Raw genomic sequence first — 20,336 nt, 5'->3', positions numbered from 1 at the left:
CCACACGTTAGGTTACAACGCGAGTGAGTGGAGGATGTATCGTGTTACGCTAGAGGAAGGATTATACGAAGATCTGACCAGAATTTTAACTAATTATTAATACCTCCCCGTTAGTAATCAGACGTGAAATTCGTCTGCACAGTTATAACCTCCGAATCCGCCGTAGATGGTCCCCCCCCCCCCCCCCCAGTAAACCTTTTGCTGTTGAAAGGAACCGATCTTAGTAGTAATCGGACAAGAGAAACTGGGAAGAAAAAAAAAAGATTATTAATGAGTTCGGACTACGCGCCGTTGTTACATGTACATATGTAAATACAATAAGTCCTTTAGATTATACATTACATGTATTATATATATACACACACAGGAGACACGTACAGACACATGCAAACGACACACGTACCTAGGGACACATCTACAGTCACTCAGAAATACTATAAAATGAATTAGTGCAAAGGGCACAAATGTAATATTTAAATTAAACAAACGTGGAAGAGAAACGAATGAAAACAGCATCCGGTTATAATAAATTAACAAATGGTGTGAAGACTACTACTATAATTATTTATAAATGAGAAGATTAAGAATTTATCATATAGGTAGTAATAATATTGTATTTTACAAATTTTACTTGATTATTATATTAAAGAGGAGAATGGAACAAAAAGCATTGAATATATATAGTTATATTAGAGAACAGGAGGCTGCCGAAGTCCAATTCTATAAGAAAGCGATGAGAGAACACGTGAAAAAATTTAACTAAACCGATATATGCGAAGCGCGTGTATAGATAATCGGCCGAAGAGAGATTGGAAACGATGAAGTTTTTTATTTTATTGTGGCGTGCAATTATAAATACATAATTAATATGTAAACTACATTAGGAATGTATATAATTTCTCCAGGCATGTGCAACCGTATCGACAAACACTCAGAAACCTTTTTTTTTATACATCTATATATATATATATATATATATATGTAATAAAGTATAAAGAATTAATTATTATATATTATATGAATGTGTCGTATTATTACAAATCATTATTGACTTGACCCTAGTTGCTCGTGCCTAAAGCGCAACTTCGAGAAAATACTGTCTCGTCGAATCTTTTGTTTGAAATGTTCTCAAGAACTGGATTCGTACGAGACGAAAAATGGATTGGTAACCAATTTGATCGAGTGATTCACTGAACAGATACGATTACGTGCAAGGTTGATATATTTACAAAATGAAAAAGAAACAACTGTTACTTCTTTGCATGGTTTACTAATTTGTTATCAGTAAGACAGCCTCCTGCTCTTTGATCGAACCGCAAAGCTGGGTAGTGTCTTTGCGCCACAAAGATCGTGCATCTGTTTAGTTATCACACATACGTGCATACCTAATATAAATAGAAGTTATATAAAATAAAAAAAAAGGAAATACATTATCTTAGGATTAGCTGCTTGGGATAGTTTCCTTTACATTCGTCGACCGTTTAACGACCGAAAATTGTGAATGAACGTACACAATTACACGCCGTATAATTGTAATAGAGAGAGAGAGAGCGAGCGAGAGAGATAGAGAGAGAGAGAGAGAGAGAGAGAGAGAGAGAGAGAGAGAGAGAGAGAGAGAGAGAGAGAGGTTTAACTACAGCTATAATTTTATTATTTTTACACGTATACGATATATTTCGGTTGTATACCGTTTTTAATGTACAATCTCTATCGTCTTCTTTAAACGTAACCGTGTGTGTCTTCGACCCGTTCGTCTTTAGGGTACGCTTCAAGGAAAATGCGAATTCGTTCGATTAAATGGTCGTTGATTAATCATGTGTGACGTTTCTATGAACTATTCTTAAATACAATCAGTGACCACGACACTTTGCAATTTTGAAACCTGATTTTCGATTCAAATGACCGTTGCGACCGTTGAACCCGCCGTTCCTTGTGTTCGACAATGTACAAAAAAAAATAGAATAAAACGCGAAAGTCATTGTTTTGAATGGTGTACGTGTACGTTTGTACACATATATTTATATTATTTTTGTGCATGACGCGACCGCATTTATTGGAATTGTTCGTATATTTCTCGTACGAAACACACTTTGTGATATGTATAACACGATGACTCGATCTCAAAAGTGGCTAAAACATTTCGAAACTCCACGATTTATGATCGATGCTTGAATCTATGTACGCGCATCAAACATTTTCGCATTTACGAGTGTTTCCTTGAAACGTAAACTGACGAAAGCGTGTCTTGTCGAGACAACAGTAAATGTGGTGCAGTTTAGCTTTTCTTTTCGTAAGGGTCTAGACCAAACGCAATTATTATATTACATGTTGTAGCCTAAATACAAACATTTTATAATAAAATTCAATATATTGAAATAATCTCGTAGGATGCTTTTCTCTTTCTTCGGAGCGTGCGAGTTCAGTACGCGTCGACGTCGACGGTGAAGTCAATCGTATTTATTTAATTGTTTCGATTCATAGCTATCAGACCTTGATATTAGGAGTATACATTCATTTCTAAGCAAACTGTTTTATTCCTAAATGGACACCATGAAATTGAACTCGTCGTGGAAACAGTTTTAAGAATGTCATTACAAATAAGAAAAGGATCGTAACACCGAATGTAATCTTCTCATTACATCTAATATTTTAAGTGTAAACAAATAACTGTCAAGTGGATTCACATGGTTTCTTTTAAACCCGTGAAATATGCTTCGAATGTTTAATATAGCATTACACCGAAAAAAGAAGTCTATCAGATTGATTGTGCAAAGTATTTTATAACAAATACAATGATCTTTTATTATGTATACAATAATTGTACTGAAAATAAGAAAACTTAGAATAAGATTTGCAATCTAAGTTGCTGTTTTGGTATATAACACAGAATATCATTCACTCTTAGCTTTACTTTGAAGTATTTTTTCCGCGGCGGGTTTCACTTCACCAAATCTGGCTTTCCGTTTTTCTATTCTGGCTTCTAATTCGGCCTGAAATAAAGAGTATTCATGAAAATCATGCACAACATATGCGTATGTAAATGTGGTTGAATGTTATATAGCTTTTTTTTATTTTATTCAATTCATCACCTTTTCCATCAAAGTAGATACAGACGTGCCAAACCTTTCTGCTCGTTTCTTTAAAACGTCGTATGTTGTGTGCTGTGAACGTATGTAACAAATTATGAATGTTTAGAGCACATCAAACGGCATTCTAATAAAAAAAAATATATATATATATGTACCACAGGTGTTTTTACAGAAGCAGCAGACTTATTGTTTTGATTATTAATACTGAATCTGGCAGATCTGGCTACTTTCTTGGCAGCTTCTGAGAGTGGCACTCCAAATTTTTTAGCCCTCATCTCCAACCTCTGCTCATGTACAGAAATTGCGTTAATATTTTGTATTTAAAATTTATTTGATTCAAAGTTAAATTATCTTACCTCTTTATCGCCAAGATCTGATAATTTAATCATTTTCCTTTCAGGTGGTGCTGTATCTATTATTTTTATCTCAGTCTCAACTTTCTCGGTTGGTTCATTTTTAGCTTCTTCGATTACTGGTTTACGGTTTAAAACTATTTTCTTTGCACTCACATTACTTTCTATGGATAATTTCCTATTCTCAATAACTTCTTGAGAATCTGGTTTACTCGATAACTCTTCTATTTCTTCATCCTACATAATAAGAAAAAATTCATTACTGCTATACCATTAAAAATCAAGTTATTGTATTAAATTTAAATTGAACCACTATGACTGTATGTATATTTTTAAGAAACTTTCGTACATAACATTTTTTTATACATTAATTAAAATATTTAAAGCATTCTATACCTCCATAAACATCCAAAGTCTAAAAATAACTTAATTTCATATTTCAGTACAAAGTGATAAGAATTTATGAAGAAATTACATAGAAAAATTTATATTCTAAACTATTTAATTGACTGCAGGGACTTAATATTCAACACTGATTTTGTCTATTAAATGATAATATTTGTTGTATTTACCCCAAGAACAGCGTCTTCATCTAAAATTTCTTCTGTTGTTTCGTCCAAAGATAATGCAGAATCTACCAGAAAAAATATAATTCTATCAATATGTAATTCTTTCGAAGTAAGTTACAAATGTTTTAAAGCACATTAACAAACACATGCCACCATGAATTGCTAACTGAAGCCTCTCGACTAATTCAGTTTTGTTACCACTGGTGGGAAGTCCCCTCTGTTTCAATTCGATCTTCAAATCCGCAACCTATTTAACAAAATTAATCAACACTCGTATGAGTATGTTTTGCTATGTAACCTTAATGACTAATATTCATTCTTTGTCAGGCTCAAAAACTGAACACGATTCAAATTATTTTCGAATAGTTACATGTATCGCGGGAAATGAATGAAAATGAAATAATTAATTTGTTGTGTAGAAAAAAAAAGTATCGAGGTTAACTTTCCGGTTACAGAAGCATATCAATAATATGTACGCGAGTTACCTTCATCTTTGAAAGTTCCGTGAGTCCTTTTTCATAAGATGAATCAGCCATGACGCATCTGTATTATTTTATTTCAACAGATAATTCTTCTGATTTTGCCGATTACCATGTCACAATTTGTTACACTATATGTACTATTGAGGGCTTGCCGCTAAACCAAAATCGTGTACAACATAAAAGATTCAATATCACTATCTTCATGAACGCAACTGAGTGCAACTGAGTGCAACTCGTGTAACTGAACTACTGATCCTACTGATCGATCAAGTTTCAATCACGAATAAATAACTAGAAAATGAACTATCATATAATAGTTCAATTGAACATAACACAGTAGAGAGAGTTGAACATTATTGTAATGACTATTTATTCTGAAACTAAATTAGAAATAAATGATACTTTGTATGTATTCTTCTGTTTTGTTTTTATATCTTAGAGATCGTCTCGTATTAATAATATATCTTGTGATTTTACCATATATAGCAGTAAAATTTTAAACTGTTTATTAATGAAATTGTAACTATGATTGTAACTACCAGACTCTGGACTGGTAAATACTTTAAAACTACCTCTAAGGAAATTGATAAAAGAATTATTTCCGTCTTCTCTTTTTTGCGGTTTCAAACGGCTTAATTTGTGCAAAATTGAATTGTCATCACCGCTTGCCATGCTTATAATTAATAATTCTTTCCCAGAAGTTCAAGTAAATATTAATTTGATGTGGACATCACATGAAACAAATATTTTTCTGAAATAATTCTAGTAAAAGATTAACATTGGTTCGTTGACACTCGTGTTTGCTAAGGATGTCGCGTCAGTGTGGGTTCGACATAAGGTTGTTACAGAACCTTAAAACTCCACATGTGTCACTTGTGTCACGAATGATCATAATTTTGTATAGCAGCTGTCACCATCAGTGGTGGCTGTAAAAGTTTACAATGGTGGATGAATCGACGAAGAAAACATTAAGTAGCATTCCACTGTTGCAAACGAAAGCAGGCCCCCGAGACAAGGATTTATGGGTGCAAAGATTAAAAGAAGAATACCAAGCATTAATTAAAGTAAATTGTATTATGTATAGTAGTACTTTCCATATGGTTAAAATTCTTCAAAGAAAAGTATTAATTTATCAAACACGTTCACGCTTGCATTTCGCACCAGTGGTCAGATTTTGATCCCTTAAAACTTTATAAACTTATTTAATTAATAGCATTTCTATATGCATTTTAGTATGTCAAGAATAACAAAGAATCTGACAATGATTGGTTTCGATTGGAATCGAACAAAGAAGGTACAAAATGGTTTGGGAAATGCTGGTACATTCACAACCTTTTAAAGTATGAATTTGAAATTGAATTTGATGTAAGTATTTCTGTTTATTATATATGTTAGCCTGCTATGACATACATAAAAGAGAATGTTAATTAAATAGTTGTGAAATGATTATACTTCTTAAGAAAGAACAAGACAGGGCCAATCTGTCTCATAATATGTAACCCATGAGGGATTTAATAAGATCACAAAAGTCAGACTATTGTGTACATTGGATTAAGCATATGCAAAATGGAATTCTTAATTGTAGATTCCTGTTACATATCCCACAACAGCACCTGAAATTGCTTTACCAGAACTAGATGGTAAAACAGCAAAAATGTACAGAGGTGGAAAAATTTGCCTCACAGACCATTTCAAGCCATTATGGGCACGTAATGTTCCAAAGTTTGGAATTGCTCATGCTATGGCACTTGGAGTAAGTTTCTCATATAATAATAATATAGTGCTCTTTCATAAATATTTATATTTTTAGCTTGGACCATGGTTAGCAGTCGAAATTCCTGATCTTATAGAAAAAGGTGCTGTAGTCCATAAGGATAAAATAGGTCAAAAGTCGTAATATAAAGAAATAGTGTAAAATATAAATGAAACTATGTTTTTTTAATTGATGATTCAGATTAACATGTATAGTAATCTTAAGGAAAGATTAATACAATGAATGTATTGTATTTTGTATTAAGTATAAAGGTTTACAATGCTTTATACATTATTTACATCATTTATCTTCATCTATTTTAATTTGTTTAGTTTCCTTTATAATCTCATCTAATCTGTATAAATTCTTAAGAGACACTTCTCCAGTGCCCCTGTCTAGAGGTTTTGGTTGTGAAGGGTCTGGCTTCCAGCCTACTAGATAAATTATTTGAAATGTTGCAGGAAGAAATGGTGTACCATCTTCTTTAGTTTGTCCATAAAGCTCTTTGTAAATTGCAGAGGCTGCAAGTATAGTGTCCTTATTTAAACGTAATTTTCGATTTCTAACAGCATTATTCTCAGCCATTCCTGTAAAAGTGATTACTTTGATAGGTAATCTGTACATAACTTATTGTTATCGTGTTGTTTATGTAACTGGTGGTTGTGTGAAAAGTTTAACACCAATTAATCAAACATAAGTTTATAAGAAATAATATATATGTTTTGTTTAATATTCAGGCTGACTACTAATTCTATTACAACAACTTGACTTACTGAGAGATATTCTACATTAACAATCCTCTACAAAATTATTACTGTACAAGTATTTTATCTTGCTAAAGAAAAAAATATATTTCTTACTTTAATATACAATGTATAAATATGAATTTAAAATTTGCTAAATAGTGTTCCCTAATATCCAAGTTTTTTATATTCAGTTCTCAGTTACTTGAAAACAGTTTATGGAAGACATTTACAATGATTTAGACATTCTGCTATTACCTTTTAAATCCCACATTAACTCAAACATGTTTGGATAACCAACAACCATTTCATCTGTATCAATGGTTAACATTGTAAAATTGGCCCTATTCAACAATGTTCCAACATCTCTAACTTCAGCAAATGGTGAAATGTGAACTGAAATCCCACCATCTCTCTCCAGTTCTGCTAACTGTAAAGAACTTCTAGAAAGAAACAATAGTAAAAAATAACATTCTTGCAATAATACTATTTTCCATATCATTCAAAGTACCTTAATTCATATAATGTTTGTCCTCCGAATATAGCTGCCAGGAAAACACCATCATTCTTTAAGCTTTTATTAACATTCTTGAGACAGCCTGGTAAATCGTTAACCCAATGAAGACTCAATGAACTTAATATTAAGTCTAAACTATTTGGTTCCCATGAAAAGTTCTCTTCGTCCATAACTGTCCTTGTTACTTTAACTCCTTCAGCTGTCTCAGCTTGATCGACATAGGTCGGACACGTATCGGTCAAGATTAACTCTTCTACAGATTCTGCCAAGATGTGCTTGGACACATGACCACGACCACATCCTAAGTCAAGTGCTTTTTTGAATTTTTTCTTTATGTCAAATACTCTATCTGCTAGTCTGTAACCTACTTCATCTTTGATGTAGTCATACAGCTTCACGTCGGATGCTTGTGCAGCTCGTTCTCTTTGAAGAAGCTTCGTGTTTCTGTCGAAAACGTACATTACACTATCCGAAGGTAGCGCAAAGTTTGACGCACTGTTAACGATGCGACGAACATTGTTAAGACGACTTTGAAAGTTGAATGCATGCCGAAAAGCATAACATTCCAGCAGTGTATGCATTTTTTGATTTCGAAGATTTAATATTTTTTTCCTTGCTTCAGACGATTATGTAATCTTAACATCGATAATATTTACACAATGCACATTCAGAATATTTAATACACATCATTTTACGGTAAAATTGTATCAGTCCTAATGAAAGCTTTAACCTTTAGAGTGTTTAGTCCGTACGTCGTACGGACAAAGTGAAAAGGTCCTCGACAGCTCGCCATTGTATTTTTTCTGTAGTGATGATCGTAGAACAGAACAGTGAGTGAAAAGGAAAAAGAAACTAACAATAAGTTAAAGGCACTCTACAAAAATTTAAATTTAAATGTCGCATATTGGAGAGGCAAAAAAAAATGCAACGATCAAACTTTTTTATTACATCCAATTTCACCTAACAATCAGTGTAATGCTCTGTCATATGCTCCGGGGGCCACCGGGGGCTCTAGAGCCCCCTTAGAGTCTTTTCCATTTTAGTATCAATATCTGTCGTTACTGCAACTATGAATATTTTGACAGAATGTTGATATAAATGCAATTTTGAAAGTTATCTAAGTTTCATTTGTTCCAATTGGCTTAAATATTCTAATTTTGAAAACTTTGTACATACATGCATACATTAACTGTAGTTGTCTGTTTCAAAAGGTTTCTACAGAAACTAGATATTGCCTTCGTCTTCTGTCATAAAATTCATACAAATACTATTGTAAATTGTATACTTTCTTACGATTTTTTCAATAAGAAACAGTTAAATTGTATATATATGTTATTCATTAATCCCCGTACTATCTCAACACCTATTCCTAATTTCACTTTGTAAGGAAGATATTAAAAAACAATGAATAATACCTAATCAAATAATAAATTTTGAAAGTTAAGAAACACTAATATCACCGACTAGGTATAGAATAGACCTATCATCCAATGCTTTTTTCTGTCCCCTGCCTTTTTACACTATCGGTATTTCAGAACATGAGACACGAAGTCCCATAAGATGATCGGTCTATCCTATACCTCGTCGGTGCTAATATTCGGCGCCAACTATTTTTCGGTGGTGGCTACCATAAAAAAGAATTCAGTGGTGTTTTTATGTTCTTACTAACAGATGGCGATAGCGGGTTTCAGCAAAGAGTAGTCGAGTCTTGATATTTGTCAGTTTCATCACTTTCGAGTTTTCGAGTATGCATGTGTCAGTATTTGTGTATTGTACCAAGTATTATCACTGACAGTGCCACGCGCAACCACGTGGATTTTTAATATTAGAGACTTACGTTAATTACGTATTTGTATTTGATTTATCCGTGTAAGTCATGAAACTATTGGCACGTACATCAAATGAATATACGTGTAAAATGTACTGTGCGTAATGATGTGAGAACATTTTTATGAGATTCTCGTGAATTTGATTGTGTAAATAACCACGTTGTCATAATGATATCAATTTACAATTCTGTATTTTATCGTTTAAAATGTTTTAAATATACTCTCTAAAATTCTTTCTGTATTTTCTTAAATAAACCATCATGGACGAAATTAAAGCTAAATATATATCTATCATAAATAACGCTTCTGTGTTGTAACTGTAATTATTATGGATGAGAATTAAATATTAATAATTAAGTTTTTATTTAGATTTCATAAAACATGTGTGAAAAAGAGAAGATTATACTTGTAACTGGTGGGACAGGATTAGTTGGTAAAGCCATTCAAAGTGTCATTGAAGCAGATAAAATTAAGAATGAAAAGTGGATATTTGTAGGGTCTAAAGATGCAGACTTATGGTAACTTATATTCTAATTATTATGAATTAAATAATTATGCTAGTGGAATTATAAAGATGAAAGTGTTATATTTTCAGTAATAAACAAGGTACAGAGAAATTATTTGAAAAACATAAACCAACACATGTTGTTCACTTGGCTGCTATGGTTGGTGGTCTATTCCACAATATGGCACATAATTTAGATTTTTTGGTAAACTAAGTTAACTTTAAATGACTAAGTTGTAACTGATGTAAAATTGATCAACATATATTCCTTAAAATTCTAGCGTAACAATATTCATATGAATGATAATGTATTACAAACTGCTCATGAAAATAATGTTGTCAAAGTTATTTCCTGTTTGTCAACTTGCATATTTCCTGATAAAACTACATATCCCATAGATGAAACTATGGTATTGTCATTCTGAACCTTATTATTATTTAAAATTTTAATTGACACTTGCATTTACTTTTCACTTTGACATTTCTTTAGATTCACAATGGGCCACCACATCCATCAAATTATGGTTATAGTTATGCCAAACGTCTTATAGATATAGCAAATAAAGGTTATTATGAACAACACGGTAGAATTTACACAAGTATCATTCCGTGCAATGTATTTGGTCCAAATGACAATTTTCATCCTAGTGCTAGTCATGTTATACCAGGTTTAATGCGAAGACTTTATGATCTAATAAAAAATGGTACAGAACATTTGTGATAAAGTTTTTATTAGTTATTTATTATTTCTAAGAATATCATTAGTATGAATACGTGTCTTTCAGGAAATACTGAAGATAAAACATTTACTGTATTGGGCTCTGGGAAGCCTCTGAGACAGTTTATTTATAGTTTAGATTTAGCTAAATTGATAATATGGGTGTTAAGAGGATATGATTCTGTGGAGCCAATTATATTATCAGGTACAAATAAGGTGGATGGAATATTACTACATGGTGTTCTACAATTAATAAAGTATTTACTTTTATATTAAACAGTGGATGAGTCTCAAGAAGTCACAATATCACAAGTAGCCGAAGCAATTGCACAGGCTTTTGATTTCAAAGGGAAAATAGTATATGATTTATCTGCAGCAGATGGGCAATATAAGAAAACAGCAAGTAATGCAAAATTACGAAAGTATTTACCAGATTTTCAATTCACACCATTTACTCAAGCTATTAAAGAGACTGTTGATTGGTATATAGCAAATTATGATCAGGCAAGAAATTAATGATCGTTAAACATTGAAATAATTCCACTTCCAGTATACTTGATTCATGTAAGTAAGTAAAATTGTAATTTACAATTGCTTTCCAATTGTATTTTATGTATACTAAATTTATTTAAATAATAGTTGAAATATCTTAATTATTATAGTAACAGTTAAGTTAAAAATTCCATTTTAATTAGTTTTGTATGTAGTTATACAAAAGTTTGTTGGAAGGTTGGAAAACTGTTGCATACAATTACATTTCCTCATTTGTGGTATTACTATAGTCCAATACACTATACATTAGAAAAATGAACTTATGTATGAAAATGCTACTGCTATAACTGTTGTATATTTTTGGAATAAATATTCTACAGATTTCATGTATTTTCTCCAGGATATTATTTTCATAAAACAATTGTTTGTACCACGATTGTAAAATAAAAGTTTATTTTTGAATAAAATTGTGGAGTTGTATTTTCAAAACATCTTGGAAATATTTTATATTTTTATATCCATTTATTCATCTTGATTCTAACTAAAAAATTGTCTAAATAATCAGTATTTATTAACAAAGGTATCGGCGTTTGTTCAATAACAATGGTTCGACAATAAAACAAACAAGGACAAAGTTTGTGGCATATCTATTAAGTGAAAGAGATCAATACAAATGCGGCTACAATTATCTATCATTCCAAGCAAATAAATCGAAATTATTACAGAGATAGTATTTATAATTGATGATACCTTCATCTTCCGTTGTATTCGTTTCCGTATACCGGTTGGGTGAACGTTAAATAAATAATTTATTTTAGGAACATACATGTTAGCCGTATTTTAAAAAATATTTTGCTTTTCGTTTTCAGATATGAAACTGGTTGAATAATCACCATTATCCCACATGTCTGACTTATCCATAATTACTTTCATAGATAAATTTTAATAATAACAACGCTTCGATTTAGCAAGAATGCAATAGGAAAAACTAAAACCCAACCACTCCGTTCACGTTACATTCTTGCCTTGTATCCTTATAATCTGTGGAAACTAAAGTCCGAGTATTAACAATACAATTCCAAATATAACTGCAATTATACACTGGTATTCTACTTTTAGTAACAAACATAACTATTCGAACAGCAGGTCCGCACATCTACAACATTACTGCAAATTTCTTAATACATACATAGGTATACATATTACATTTCTCCTCCAATTCATTTACACCCGAAGCATATTTTTCAATACAATCTAACAATCTTTTTACTTACAGCGAACCCTCAACTATTCTATCCTCTGAATATTTCCACCAATCCTTCTACACGTATGTGTATATTATACCTATCGTACAAAAGGATACCCCCATAAATAAAAAACAAAAGCAGTTTACATGCTTCGGTACTGTCCGTCCGATTAGAACGCATCAGACGATAACAGGAAGTGAAAACTGCGACACAGATCCGTCTCCGGTCCCATTCCAAGGACTTCCGAGCTTCGAGGACCACCGACGACAAGACAAACAAGCGTGGCCAACGGGCACACGGTGTGTACACTCGATATAAAACTGTCCCTTCGTGCCGAGCGTCCGTCGTCGCGACGCACATCGCGTCTGCGGGGCACGAAGCCGGCGTCGCGACGCACGCGCGTCCGTGAGCATAGATTGAGCGCCCTCCTCGGTACGGAGGAGCCGTCGCTGTAGGTGCACGATGGCTCAAATTCGGTGCGCTCAGTCGCGCTCGAGGTGGCTCACCTCGACGGTCGGGTCCTGGTGATAAAGTGTTTTTCTTTTTTTCACGGTCTGACGTCCGTCGTGGCCACGGTGTGTGCGTGCGTGTGTGATTGTGTGTGTGTGTGTGTGTGTGTACGATGTACCCATTGCACGTGGTGCGGCGTCGTCGGTCAGGGATCCGCGAGTGAAAATATGCAGCCCCGTGCAGGGTCTTGCCGCGACGCGGAAGAGGACCGCGGCGAGGAAACGATGACGACGGGGGTGCGTGTACACGCGTTGCGGCATCGTGCACGGTAACGCCGGGTGATCGGCATAGCCGTAGGGAATATATATATATATATATATATGTATATTGTATCACTGGGGTCTTGAAAACCAGCGAGAAACCCCGTCAAAGGAATCAGCCACGACGTGATTTGTTTCTTGAACTTGACCGAATCGAGCGTACAGGAAGTGACACGAAAGAATACCCCAAGATACTGTTCTCGATGTGTGGGGGTTGAGAAACGTGATAAGGAGACTCGGTACGAAAAATAGGCGGTTTGTTTGTCCGTCAGACGCGTGACTGACAGCGACTCGGAATAGACATCGTGTTAGGGTATTAATGAATGGTAAGATAATACTTAGAGGGGATGTGTGCGATTTGATTCGAGTAGACTTATGGGGTAAATTCGTTTTTTTTTTACTTGTGCGTGACTTGGAGGCTAAGTTGTTGAAGCTACTCGGATGGGAGGTAGTAAGGTGCCTAATTCGGGAGACAGAGATATGTTAATTAGTATTGATTGTGCGCCTGGAAGAGGGAAGTAATTCGACACGAGGTCTCCGGTTTGTTCTTTAGAGAATCGTGACCTTCGTCGTGGACAAGGCTTGGTCATTATTGGCTGTAGATGTTACATGTGTACAATAGGTGTCTGGTTTGTGTAGGCGAAGTGGAGAATAGTAGGAAAATAAAAGCGACACCGGCCTTTCCCGTTCGATGCGTTTGGCTTTGCGAAAAATGTCAGAGTATGTTCTGTTGTTCGGATAATGGAGAGTCAAGAAAAATTGAGAATTACGACCTAGTTCTTGGATAAGACTCGGTAAAGGTTGTACAGATTGCATGTACATAGGTATTGTTAGCGCGCGTCGCTAACACAGGTTTATGGCACGGTCGGGGATTCTTAAAATTGATTGGAAACCCTCGGAAGGAAACGTGTTCCTGACATTTGGCAACCAAATGTGCAGGAGACCCACCTTGGAAGGGTCCGCATGACCATCGACGTTCCATAAAACCCAGACTTCGGGACGGTACCTTTGCGCGGGGACTTAACGGTTTCTCGGAACCGCGTGAGGAAAGTGGAACCGACGGGAAAATCCGCGATGTTGACGAACTGCCGTCCACCCCCATTGTCAGAGGGTTGCGACAACCTCCTCCTTTAAAGTATCACGCCAAGGGCGCATGGAGGGGATGCACGGGCCCAGCAACCTTTTTTCCGGACAGTTTGTTGAGACAGTTAGTCAGAGACAGAGTCAAGCAAACAGTCACTCAGTACAGTCGGACCTATTGATAGAATTTTAGAACTATCCAACAATCAGGTTGGAGATCGAAGTGAACAGTTAGGTTCATTGTTGTATTTATTTAAGAGCACTCAGGCTCTTTCTGTACATACCGTTAATAAATATAGTTCAGTTATTAGTCCCAACATTGGGTGGTCCTTCGAGTTTTACCAAGACGGCACCTCAGTGCAAATACCCGCGATCTCGACCAAAACAAGTGTCGTGATCCTATCATTGGTCCTTCGAGCCGGATACGCGGTTAAAGACAATCTACTTCGAGGACGGAGGTTAACCTGTGGGAAGGCGCCTAGCAGTCAGGGAATCCAGATCGTGATATCTTTGCACCAGCAGAATTCTGCACCGTACCTGTGGGGAGGAATAGGTACCAGTAAGAAGATCCGCTGCGGAGAAGTACGTGGTGTTACACGGGAGACGAGGCAGATTAACCGAAGGCGCATAGTGGACTTCTTTGGTGTATCATCGGTCCAGCGCAGTGAAGTCATCCATATTGCATCCTCTCCAATCACAGTAAGCCATTCTTTCTTGTTTCTACTTGTGTTAGTCGAGCGTCGTTTAATATGGAAGCCGAATTGAAAGAGTTAGTTCTTGACCGTGGTCTAGTGAAGGCATCCTTGACTCGTTTTAAAACGTTCTGTAAAGACTCCGCGAATTTAAGTAATATATACGCGCTACAGAAACGGTTAGAAGCAAACATTGCATTGTATAAGAAGTTCAATGCTATTCAAGATAGAATAGAGCGGCTAGTGGCAGGAACGAATGTAGACGAAGCACACGCTTTCGAAAGAGATCAGTTCGAGAACACATATTTTGATTTAATCGCCGAAGTTGAATCCTTTATTGAAAGGTCACAACCGAAGAAAACTCCAGCGGCAGCTAGTACAGTAGTAGATACATCTCACTCACCCACACCCGTAAATGCACCAGTTGTTTTGCAAATGCCATCAATGCAATTACCATCATTCGACGGTAATTTTAATGATTGGGTTAAATTCAGGGATACGTTTTTGTCAGTAGTGCACGAAAATGGGGCCTTATCAGATATTCAAAGGTTCAATTTCTTAGATTCTGCGCTAAAGGGATCTGCCGCTCGCTTTATTCGGTCACTGGGAGTCTCAGAAATCAATTACAAGTTAGCTTGGGAAGGGTTGAAAGCACGGTATGAAAATTCCGTGGCTGTTAAAAGACATCATGTTACGTCATTATTAGATTTGCCTTCGATTCAAAAACCCTCGGCCGACTCAATCAGAGAATTTTTAGATGATGCTAGTAACCATCTATTATCATTAAAGGCTTTAGGAGAGCCAATAGAATCCTGGGATACTCTCATTCTTCCAATTTTGTCTAGAAAATTAGACTCAGTGAGTGTAAAGGAATGGGAAAGACGAACGGTTTCGTTAGCTAAGATCACGTTTAATCAGTTCTCAGTTTTCTTAGAAGAACGGTCGAATTACCTACAGAATCTTACAATAAACAGTCAGGTATCGTCTGCACGAGTCGAATCGGGTTTTAGAAACCCAGGTAGTCGCAAAGGAGTACGCGTAACTGCCCATGTTGCTAGTACGACAGTCAATTGTCCAGTTTGTAAGTCAAACCATTATATATACCAGTGTGAAAAGTTTAAAGGTATGACAATAAAGGATAAAACAACAATAGTTCAGTCATCTCGTAGTTGTTACAATTGTTTACAAACTGGGCATCAAGTGAAGAATTGCACACGTCGACATTGCTCTCGTTGTGGTAGAAAACACCACTCATTGTTACACCGCGATGATTTTCATTCAGAGAAAGAATTAGATAAGATTCCTAATGTTCAGAACACTGACGTTACATTGACCAGTGTTACGAACATCGCGAGCAAGTTAGATGCGTATACAGTGTTATCAACAGCAATAGTGCAGATTATGGATAGTAAAGGAAAAAGATTAGAATGTCGAGCGTTATTGGATTCTGGTTCATAAAGGCACTTCGTGACAAAGGATCTCTGTGAGCGTTTGGGAATGAAGGTTAATATGAGACAGGATCAGGTAGCAGGGTTAGGCAAGTCTCTCAATACTATTATAGGCAATGTTAATGCTTGTATATATTCAAAACACAATAGTTTTCGAGCTGATATCAAATGTTTAGTAATAAAGGATATTACAGATAATATGCCGAACTTACCATTACATAGAGCAGATATCTCAATACCGCCGAATATGAGATTAGCAGATCCTAAATTCAATGAGTGTCATAGAATAGACCTATTACTGGGAGCTGGTTTGTTTTGGAAGTTAATGTGCATTGGCCAACATAAAATTGCTCCTGAGTTAGTATGGCAGAAAACTCAGTTGGGTTGGATCCTTGGAGGGGAACTTCCCTCTTCGAACACAAACAAATCACTTCGCAATGCATGTCCTGTAACTACGGTAGTAGGTTTAGACACTCAATTACAAAAAATTTGGACAATTGAGGAATTAAATACAGAAGTCGAGGAAAAATTAGATAGTTGTGAGGCTTATTTTATAGAAACCACAAAGAGAAACGATGAAGGAAGATACGTAGTTAGGATTCCATTCAACGACAATTTGAGAATGTTAGGTACATCGCGACTACAAGCAGAAATCCGTTTACGTTCGATTGAAAAAAGATTAGCGAGGCAACCAGAATTACGTCAGCACTATGTTGAATTTATGAAAGAGTACGAAATATTGGGTCACATGTCACGAGTGCAAGATTCACAACTAAATCAAGAACCGTCATACTATCTCCCACATCATGCCGTGTGTAAAGATGGAAGTACTACAACAAAGGTTAGGGTTGTCTTTGATACGTCGGCAAAATCTTCGTCAGGTTTGTCATTGAATGACACGCAATTAGTAGGTCCCACTATTCAGAGTGATTTGTTCTCTATTCTTATTCGATTTAGAACACATCGCTATGTCCTTTCAGCGGACATAACAAAAATGTACAGACAGATTCTTATAGAACCAGAAGAAAGATGTTTTCAACGCATCCTGTGGCGTCAAAGTCCAGAATTGCCCATAGAAACGTTCGAACTTAATACAGTTACATATGGAACAGCATCGGCCCCTTTCTTAGCAACACGGGTATTAAAACAAATAGGTTTAGAATGTACACACACGTTTCCAAACGCGAGCAAAGTAATCATTAACGATTTTTATGTTGACGATTTACTAACCGGGGTTGCCACGATCTCAGAAACAAAGCGATTAAAGGACGAAGTTTCAGGAATATTACTCCAGGCCGGGCTTCCATTGCGTAAATGGGCAACGAATTGCCCTCTTATTTTTTAATCGTCCCCGGATACAGTAACGGCAAAAGAACTCAATGCAGACAAAGATCCAAAAACTCTCGGTCTGCAATGGGCGTCTGTTGAAGACGAACTCCGATTTTGTATTTCATTTTCGAACAATAAACGGGTTACAAAGCGTACAATATTATCAGAAATTGCTCAAATATTTGATCCATTAGGATTAATTCGACCAGTTATCACTCGCGCGAAATTAATGATGCAACGGCTATGGAAAATGCAGATAGGTTGGGATGAGACAATCTTCCAAGGCGTCAACCCGATGTCCCTGAAGGACAATAACCTTTGGTGGTCAGGTCCTTATTGGCTTAATGAAAATTCAGATATTTGGCCATCTTCAGACATATCCATTACAGAGATTCCAGAAGAAAGAAAAATTATTACTACATTAACGATAAGCACACTTCACGACTATTCCATTTTTGAGCGATTTTCGAGTTATATTCGTTTAGTACAGGTGGTTGCATATTGTTTCAAGTTTGTTTCAAATTGTCAGGCTAAAAAAATAACGTCACATGACAGTGTGTATCACACAGGGGTCAACTTAACAGTTAGTGAAATTCAGCGAGCCGAAAATGCATTGCTGCGTCTTGTACAAGCCAAGGTATTTTCTGGTGAGCTGACTGCACTAAGAAATAAACAGTTACTATAAAAAAATAGTCCAGTCATTACACTCTGTCCATTTCTAGATGAAAAAGGATTAATGAGGGTGGGCGGCAGACTCCAGTACGCTATCCTCAAATATGATCAAAAACACCCAATCATATTACCGGCAAAGCATCCATTCATAGATCTTCTAATTCGACATGAGCATATTAGATCGTTACACGCAGGATGTCAGCATGTAGTAGCGTCTTTGCGGGAACGGTATTGGCCTTTGGCATGCAAACGGAATGTGAAACGAGTAATTAAAAACTGTGTAAGGTGTTATTACTGTTATTAGTGTTATTTACCTGCCGTCCGAGTGACACCTGCTCGTCCATTCAGTACCTGCGGAGTAGACTACGCAAGCCCATTTATGACCAAAGAACGTGTTCGGACTAAGATCTCTACGAAGGCGTACATTTGTATTTTCGTATGTTTTGTAACAAAGGCAATTCACATAGAACTAGCTACAGACTTAAGTACAGATGCATTCCTGAATTGTTTTAGGCGCTTTATAGCACGAAGAGGTAAATGTCAACGCATCTTCTCAGATAACGCTACAAATTTTGTGGGGGCAAACCGCCAATTAAAGGAATTAAAGAGTTTTATTACTGGGAGTACATATAATAGTCAAGTAAATTCTTTCTTGAACAAGGAGCAAATAGATTGGAAATTCATTCCTCCCCAAGCACCAAATTTCGGAGGGCTTTGGGAAAGTGCGGTGAAATCTGCTAAATTTCACCTAAAACGAGTCATTGGTGAACAAAAATTGACATTCGAAGAACTCTACACGCTACTAACACAGATAGAAGCATGCTTAAATTCCCGCCCTCTCAGTCCCATCTCTTCAGATCCTACTGACTTCAATCCGTTAACTCCCGGACATTTTCTAATTGGCAATGCACCTAACGCGTTACCGGACCATGATCTCAAAGATGTACCTACTAATCGATTAGGCAGATATCAGTTAATCCAACAGATGTTCCAAAACTTTTGGCAACGGTGGCATCGAGAGTACATCCACCAACTACAACAGCGGAATAAATGGCATATCACATCGCCTCAGAGGATAATGGAAGGGACGTTGGTTATACTCAAGGATGACAATTTACCTCCACTACGGTGGTGTCTTGGGAGAATCACGCAACTACATCCAGGAAAAGATGGGGTAGTACGTGTTGTATCCATCAAAACCATCGATGGAGAGTATAAAAGGCCCTTAACCAAACTTTGTATATTACCCATAGAAGATAACAATTTAACAACTTAGAATATGCGACTAACTTACTATATAATCAGTAATATTATTGTAAATAGATTCCCTAGTTTATAAACATTTAGTTAATCAGTGCGATAGTATAATTTAATTTATGGACTTGAATCTTTCGGGTTATTATATTGTACATTACATCCACTTTGTAAATATTAGGATAAGCAACATTATAGTACAAATAAGTTATCTAGGTTTATAATTTAGGGTGTTTTACGCAAATTCAAAGCATATATGCTTAATATGGAGAAGTTATAACTTGTCTAGAACTCGCATAACGATGTAGTTCATAGATTCAGTAATAATTCCGTTGTTCTTTCGACATTAGGTTAGGATACATATTAGGTTACATAGGATGAATGGATTTAGATAATTAAATACACAGTGCGTGTTCAAGGTGGGCGGCATGTTAGCGCTCGTCGCTAACACAGGTTTATGGCACGGTCAGGGATTCTTAAAATTGATTGGAAATCCTCGGAAGGAAACGTGTTCCTGACATTTGGCAACCAAATGTGCAGGAGACCCACCTTGGAAGGGTCCGCATGACCATCGACGTTCCATAAATACCAGACTTCGGGACGGTACCTTTGCGCGGGGACTTGACGGTTTCTCGGAACCGCGGGAGGAAAGTGGAACCGACGGGAAAATCCGCGATGTTGACGAACTGCCGTCCACCCCCATTGTCAGAGGGTTGCGACAACCTCCTCCTTTAAAGTATCGCGCCAAGGGCGCATGGAGGGGATGCACGGGCCCAGCAACCATTTTTCCGGAC

The 20,336-nt window shown here is 36.1% G+C and overlaps 5 protein-coding genes across 5 annotated transcripts; 3 read left to right on the top strand and 2 right to left on the bottom strand.

Annotated features, from left to right (window-relative positions):
- Positions 1-2,774: 2,774 nt before the first annotated feature.
- LOC107190373 (SAP domain-containing ribonucleoprotein) lies at positions 2,775-4,694 on the bottom strand. The gene is made up of 7 exons (XM_015579170.1): positions 4,497-4,694; positions 4,162-4,258; positions 4,015-4,076; positions 3,446-3,679; positions 3,245-3,373; positions 3,090-3,161; positions 2,775-2,990 (listed from the first exon to the last, which is right to left on the bottom strand). Exons 1-7 carry the CDS (start codon positions 4,545-4,547, stop codon positions 2,892-2,894), a joined length of 744 nt encoding a protein of 247 aa, XP_015434656.1. The 5' UTR covers positions 4,548-4,694; the 3' UTR covers positions 2,775-2,891.
- Positions 4,695-5,325: 631 nt separating this feature from the next.
- Positions 5,326-6,390, top strand: LOC107190321 (ubiquitin-fold modifier-conjugating enzyme 1). The gene is made up of 4 exons (XM_015579112.1): positions 5,326-5,557; positions 5,727-5,858; positions 6,079-6,246; positions 6,304-6,390. The coding sequence occupies exons 1-4, from the start codon at positions 5,435-5,437 to the stop codon at positions 6,388-6,390; spliced, it is 510 nt and encodes a 169-aa protein (XP_015434598.1). The 5' UTR covers positions 5,326-5,434.
- LOC107190320 (NADH dehydrogenase [ubiquinone] 1 alpha subcomplex assembly factor 5) lies at positions 6,383-8,087 on the bottom strand. Its single transcript, XM_015579111.1, has 3 exons — positions 7,501-8,087; positions 7,248-7,432; positions 6,383-6,833 (listed from the first exon to the last, which is right to left on the bottom strand). The coding sequence occupies exons 1-3, from the start codon at positions 8,085-8,087 to the stop codon at positions 6,547-6,549; spliced, it is 1,059 nt and encodes a 352-aa protein (XP_015434597.1). The 3' UTR covers positions 6,383-6,546.
- A 1,255-nt stretch (positions 8,088-9,342) lies between these two features.
- LOC107190365 (probable GDP-L-fucose synthase) lies at positions 9,343-11,074 on the top strand. The gene is made up of 7 exons (XM_015579159.1): positions 9,343-9,375; positions 9,705-9,853; positions 9,931-10,045; positions 10,122-10,250; positions 10,331-10,544; positions 10,626-10,763; positions 10,839-11,074. The coding sequence occupies exons 2-7, from the start codon at positions 9,717-9,719 to the stop codon at positions 11,072-11,074; spliced, it is 969 nt and encodes a 322-aa protein (XP_015434645.1). The 5' UTR covers positions 9,343-9,375; positions 9,705-9,716.
- Positions 11,075-14,896: 3,822 nt separating this feature from the next.
- LOC107190319 lies at positions 14,897-16,297 on the top strand. Its single transcript, XM_015579110.1, has one exon. The coding sequence runs from the start codon at positions 14,897-14,899 to the stop codon at positions 16,295-16,297; it is 1,401 nt and encodes a 466-aa protein (XP_015434596.1).
- Positions 16,298-20,336: the final 4,039 nt, after the last annotated feature.

Source organism: Dufourea novaeangliae, unplaced genomic scaffold (assembly GCF_001272555.1).
Source record: "Dufourea novaeangliae isolate 0120121106 unplaced genomic scaffold, ASM127255v1 scaffold177, whole genome shotgun sequence".
Lineage (NCBI taxonomy): Eukaryota > Metazoa > Arthropoda > Insecta > Hymenoptera > Halictidae > Dufourea > Dufourea novaeangliae.
The sequence above is the reverse complement of the archived record's forward strand: the minus strand, read 5'-3'. Positions and strand labels throughout refer to the sequence as shown.